This window comes from Vombatus ursinus, unplaced genomic scaffold, assembly GCF_900497805.2.
Source record: "Vombatus ursinus unplaced genomic scaffold, bare-nosed wombat genome assembly UNPS02010639.1, whole genome shotgun sequence".
In the NCBI taxonomy this organism is placed as follows: Eukaryota; Metazoa; Chordata; class Mammalia; order Diprotodontia; family Vombatidae; genus Vombatus; species Vombatus ursinus.
In genome coordinates, this window is record NW_020950417.1 from 610,276 (window position 1) to 616,275 (window position 6,000).

The following is a 6,000-nucleotide window of genomic DNA, read 5'->3' on the forward strand; positions in this document are numbered from 1 at the left end:
CCCCTGGATTCTAATCCTGACTCTTCTATAGTCCATGGGCAAAGTCATATAAATTCTCCAGACATCAGTTTCTTTGTCTGTAAAATGGCAGGGATGGGTGCTGGTCTGTAAGATCCCTTTTAACTCTAAATTCTGTGATCTTAGGAGTTGGATCTGGTATAAAGAGAGGTGTGTGTGTGTGTATGGTTGTCTGTTGGTATGGCTGCCTCTGTGTGTGTGTGTGTGTGTGTGTGTGTGTGTGTGTGTGTGTGTGTGTATAGTGGGGAGTGTTGGGGTTTGGAACTGGTAGAAGAACTCTCCAGGTGATGGCATCTTGCCCCATTGTGAACTATTGCCTGGAGTAAACCATGAACTCCAGATGGTGCCCAAGACTTCCTCTACTCCATCCTCCCTGGCAGCCCATAGCATGTGACAGTGTCCGGAGCCAATGATTGGCATTTATGTTGTCAGGTTACATTCCAGACCCTGTTCCGGGACGGGACAGGATGGCAGGGCTCAGCTGTCCTGCCTGCAGTGATTGCTCTGCTCCGGAGTTAGAGTATCACTTTACTAAAACTATTTCCCTTTGGAGATTACTCTCTGCCCCCGTTTATCATCGAGGGGTTGCTGGTTTCGAGGAATGCCTCTGTTGTTGAAGGGTTGGGGATTTTTTTTTTCTTTGAGGCCTACAAAGGTAGGAAAAAAAAAAAAAAGAACTTCCCTCCTCCTTTCTGAGCACTCTAGGGCCACAGTTCAGGAATGTTCAGAGCTGGTGGCATTCAATTACAACTTGGCTGGGAGTAGATTAGCAAAATGCAGCTTTGCAGCCCCTCTTTTATTTAGAGGGATTGTTCCTGATTCATGGAAAACGAGGAAGCCAAGGAGGCATAGCTCCTAGGGCCCTAATTAAGTCCTTCAATGGACCTTGCATTGCCTGGGACTAGTCAACTCGTGTACAGGGGAAAGAGCAGTGATTCTGGAGGAAGAGGACCACGGTTCAAATCCTACCTCTCTGGTGCTGACTACTGGCTTTGACTTTGGTCAAGACACTTAACCTCAATTTTTTCTCTGTGAGATGAGAGGATTGAACCAGAAGGCCTTTGATGTTCCTTCCAACTCCTAGTCCCTGTGATTCAATGCTGGTGTCGGAGGGTCACCTTTAAAAAACAAAATCTTCCCCAGGCTCTCAGCCATCTGAGGAGTCCCCTGCCAGTGAGTGGGAGCAAATCAGGGAGGTTTCTGCCATGACTTTACTGGCATCTCTGGGATACTGAGATTTGCACTGAAGAGGAATTGGTCCAGCAACAGCTTTGAAACTTGTAACTCAGGAGTAACGGTTGTTGACACAGGGAAACTGCTGTGAAAATTGCACGTTAGTTAAAACAAGTCATTTGCCCCAAGTCTGCAAGTAATTTTAGGCTTTGTTGAAATGGTACCTAGTAGTTAGCTTGATTTTCCTGGGAGTATCCTGAAACTTCCCCCTTGGCCTCATTCAACAGGATGGGACAGGTTAGATAAGCAGACACACACTAGAATTTGAACTGAGCTGGCCTGTCTTCCCTGGGGTTGAGGGACTAAAGAGGGCACATGTAACAATTGATCGCTTGTCATTCTTTGGTTTTCTCCTTCAGATCAGCAGATTTCACACTGCTAGCAATAGGACTGTTCTTCCTGCTGATTTTTTTTTTAATTATGATGCTGCTTGATTTTTTTCTCTTTTGTGACATGTTTCTACTTTCCTTTGTGTCTCTCTTCAGAAATAAAGAAAAAAGTGGGAGCCAGCCTGCATGCCTGGATCACATGCAGGATAAAAGGTCCTTGTCCCTCAAAGCCCACCAGTCAGAAAGTTACCTGCCAATTGGTACGTCCTCAGGAATTCAGATGCAAAGGGGGCCATGATTCGATCTTTCCACTCCCATCCCCGTTCCCTTTCTTTGCTAGCACAATAGAAGGGGTGATAAAAATGGGAAAGGAAAGAATTAGCACGAGGTCAGTGCTGTTGTTATCCCCATTTTACAAATGAGGAAACTGAGGCAAACAGCGGCTAAGTGACTTGCCCAGGGTCAAACACACAGTGAGTGTCTGAGGCTAGATCTGAACTCAAGTCTTCCTGACTCCAGGTCCAGCACTCTATCTACTCTATCTACTGGTGCCACCTCTAAATAAATTCATACTTAAATATCAGTGTTTTGGTTCAGTCAACCATTTTTAAGTGCCTACTACATTCAAGGCAATGTACTTGAAGGTTTATGAAACATTATCTTTTTTAAAAATTAATTAATTAAATTTTCATTTTCACCATTCACGTCCACAAGATTTTGAGTTTCAAATTTTCTCCCCATCTCTTCCCTCCCCCAACCTCAAGACAGTGTACATTCTGAATACCCCTTACTCCAATCTGTCCTCCCTTCTATCACTCCCCCCGCTTCTCTTATCCCCTTTCCCTTCTATTTTCCTGTAGGACAGGATAGATTTCTATACCCCATTGCCTATATATCTTATTTCCCAGTTGCACATAAAAACAATTTTTAATACTTGTTTTTAAAGCTTTGGGTTCCAAATTCTCTCCCTTCCTCCCTGCCCACCCACCCTCATTGAGAAGGCAAGCAACTCAACATAGGTTATACATGTGCAGTCATGCAAAACACTTCCATAATAGTCATGTTGTGAAAAACTATATTTCCCTCCATTCTATCCTGGCCCTCATTTATTCTATTCCCTCCTTTGACCCCTTCCCTCCTCAGAAGTGTTTGCTTCTGATTACTCCCTCCCCGAATCTGCCTTCCCCTCTATCATCCCCTCTCATATCCCCTTCCCCCCTATTTTCCTGTAGGGTAAGATAGGTTTCCATACCCAATTGAGTGTGTATGTTATTCCCTCCTTAAGCCAAATCTGATGAGAGTAAGATTCATTCATTCCCTCTCACTTCCCTTCTCTTCCCCTCCACTGTAAGAGCCTTTTCTTGCATGAAACATTATCCCAACAGTTACCTCCAAAGAAGCAGGTAGAAGAGCAGAGGTATTCTATAGCCGCCATCTTTTATAGCTGTGGAGACTGAGATTCAAGTGACTTGCTGATAGACCCACAGCTTTTAAGAGGGACTGGGATTTGAACTCAGATGCCCAGTTTTCTTGTAGGCTCTTTCTGCTCCATAATGCTGTATCCACCCTGCATAAAGATGAGCATTTTTAGATTGAATTAGCCGATTCTGACAGATGTTTGATGGCCCTTATGGGAAGGCAGTTTCTCAGAATGCCCCTTTTGTCCTCCCTCCCATTAATCTGCATTTTCACACTTATCATTCTTAAGGAGCTAAGACCAGGAAGTGTTTAAGGGGCTGGACTTGTTAAGGCACTCGCCACTTCTTGTGTGTCTTAGGACAGTCACCCAAATACAATAAGCTCATCCTTCCTTTTCTGTGAAACTCATTTCACGGCATCACCTCTTTGTAGGTTGCATAATGCCTGTTGTGTTTGGAAGCATAAGTGCTCTATGTGTAGCATGGTGGACAGCTCGACCTAGAATCACCGAGATTACACCTGGTTTTGAATCCTGCCTCAAACACTTAGTACTCACCTAACCTCTCTGATTCAAAGTATCCTCATCTACAAATTGGGGATGATAACACCATTCTCACAGGGCTAAAATGGGATAATTAATAGATATAAAGTGCTTTGAAGACCTTAAAGGGAATATGAGTTTGCACTCGTGTTACATAGAAACAGGAGGAAGTGAGTATGAAGAAATGATGGACTGATGAATTGGGAGAAAATGTAGTAGGCAGCTAGGTAGTTAATGGACTTGGCATCAGGAAGATCTGATTTTGAAACCTGCCTTGTGTGATTCTGGGCAAATCACATTACCTCTTTTGGCCTCAGTTTCCTAATTTGTAAATTGAGGGTAATGATAGCATCTACTTCAATGGGTTGTTGTGAGGATCAAATGAGATAATGTATGTAATGTGTTTTTGCCAATCTTAAAACACTATGTAGATGTTAGCCACTGTAGATGAGCAGATGAAAATATTTGGGGTTCACCTTTTCATAGAGTTAAGCCTGGGAGGAACCAAAGGTCTCTTTCCCAAACTTTCTCAAATTGAATCCTCTGTAGCCAGCCTATTGCTACTTTTGCCTCTCTTCCCCATGCCCCTCTTTATGGGTAGCTAGGCTTTGATGTGACTGAGAGCCCCTAAAGCCAAGTGCCTACAAGCTGCTTTCTCTTTATGAAAGATCAACTTCCCTTCACATATTCCACATTGGATGGAATAATCCAGCTTTGACTGGATTAACCTCGTGTGAGTGGGAACACAGGGTATTGTTAAAAGGATTCCCAAATGACATTAGAAGATAGCAGACAACAGGCATTAGTATCGGGGGATGGCCCCCAGAAATGGGATACTTTGCTGGTTGGCTTATTCATTGAAATATTACTTTTCCTGTGGGGATGAGGTATATATAACAGGGGCTCTCTAGAAATGAATGTGGAAATGTAAATAAAGCACAATCATAGGACCATAATTTAGGAAGGGATCTTAGAGGTTGTTAAGTCCAACCCTCTCATTTTATAAATGAGGAAACTGAGGCACTGAAGTTATGTAATTTGCCCAAGGTCACACAGCTAGTAGGTGGGAATTTGAACTCTGATCTTTTAAACTCCTAAGTCTGGAGCCTTATATATCATACTTTCTCTCATGCTGAGTTTGCTAGGAAGAGGGGAGGTTGCTTTTTTTTCCCTGCTTTTCATACAACTGGGCTCTTTTAACCCTCCTTTTTTAATTCTAGGTTCTAAGCTGCCACCCCAGTCCTCTGGAGTAGACACAAGCCCCTGTCCAAATTCCCCAGTATTCAGGACAGGCAGCGAGCCAACACTCAGCCCCACAGTGGTGCGGAGGGTTTCCTTGGAAGCACAGGTCCCCGGGGAAGCCTTGAGAGGATCAGACAGCCAGTTGTATCCCAAACCTCCACCTAAGCCAAGCAAAGTGCCTTTCCTAAAGCCACCCCAGTCTCCTTCCACTTGGCACAACTTTGAGGCAAACTATTGTGAACTCAATCCTGCCTTTTCCCCTGGCTTCTGTGGGACAAAGCAGGCTCTGTGTCCCCAGAGTGGCTGTGGGGAGCCTCTGGAAGCTAAGGAGAATGGGGCCCTCTCACTCCGAAACTCTGGCACCAACTATCTGATCCTGGACAACGACGCTCCAAGGCCTTCTCGGGTTCTGTTGGCTGCCCAGATGGAGAAGGGACAGGAGAGTGGCGGGGTGTTTGTGACACCCATTCTGGAGACAGTCTCTTCATTCAGGCCCAATGATTTTGAATCCAAACTCCTTCCTCCTGAAAACAAGCCTCTGGAAACATCGATGTTGAAACGTGCCAAGGAGTTGTTCACCAATAACGATCCCAAGGTCATCGCCAAGCACATGCTGAAGATGGACTGCAAGGTAAATGCCTGGATCTTTTAAAACAGGAAGAAAAAAAATGAAAAAAAAAAAGACTTTTCTATATTTTCACTTAGCCACACCTTTCTTTCTAAGTGGTTTGCTTATGAGAAATTTCTGAAATGGCTGATGATGCCATGAGTGCAGAGATTGACCAAAGGGGTGAGAGGTCAGAGCAGTCCTGCCCTCTTGGAAGGAAGCTTGTGGACTTTACCCTGGACAGTTCTATTGGCAGGTTGGTAGAAGAGCCTGGGGATGAAACTGTGGCCAAGCATATACCTCATACCCTCTACCAGGGTTAGGAAACTAACACTAGAGGTCTTCTTTGCTGGCTGGTAGTTATTTTTATAGATTTTTAGAGCTGAAAGGCACCATAGGAATCATCTAGCTCAGGAATCCTTAACTTTTGTTGTGTCATGGATCCCTTCGGCATTCTGATGGAGCCTACAGACTCCTTCTCAGAATAATATTTTTAAATATATAAAACACATCAGATTACAAAAAACCTAATTATATTATTATTGAAATATATTTAAACACACACACACACACACACACACACACACACACACACACACACACACACACAC

At 44.0% G+C, this 6,000-nt stretch overlaps 1 protein-coding gene across 3 annotated transcripts in view; it reads left to right on the forward strand.

Moving 5' to 3' along the window:
• Positions 1-6,000, forward strand: part of BCAR3 (BCAR3, NSP family adaptor protein) — a 167,669-nt gene that overhangs the window by 141,479 nt on the left and 20,190 nt on the right. For all 3 annotated transcript variants that reach the window (XM_027854888.1, XM_027854889.1, XM_027854890.1), the window contains 2 exons: positions 1,737-1,840; positions 4,761-5,413. In XM_027854888.1, coding sequence (XP_027710689.1) covers positions 1,737-1,840; positions 4,761-5,413 — 757 coding nt within the window. The remainder of the gene's footprint in view (positions 1-1,736; positions 1,841-4,760; positions 5,414-6,000) is intronic.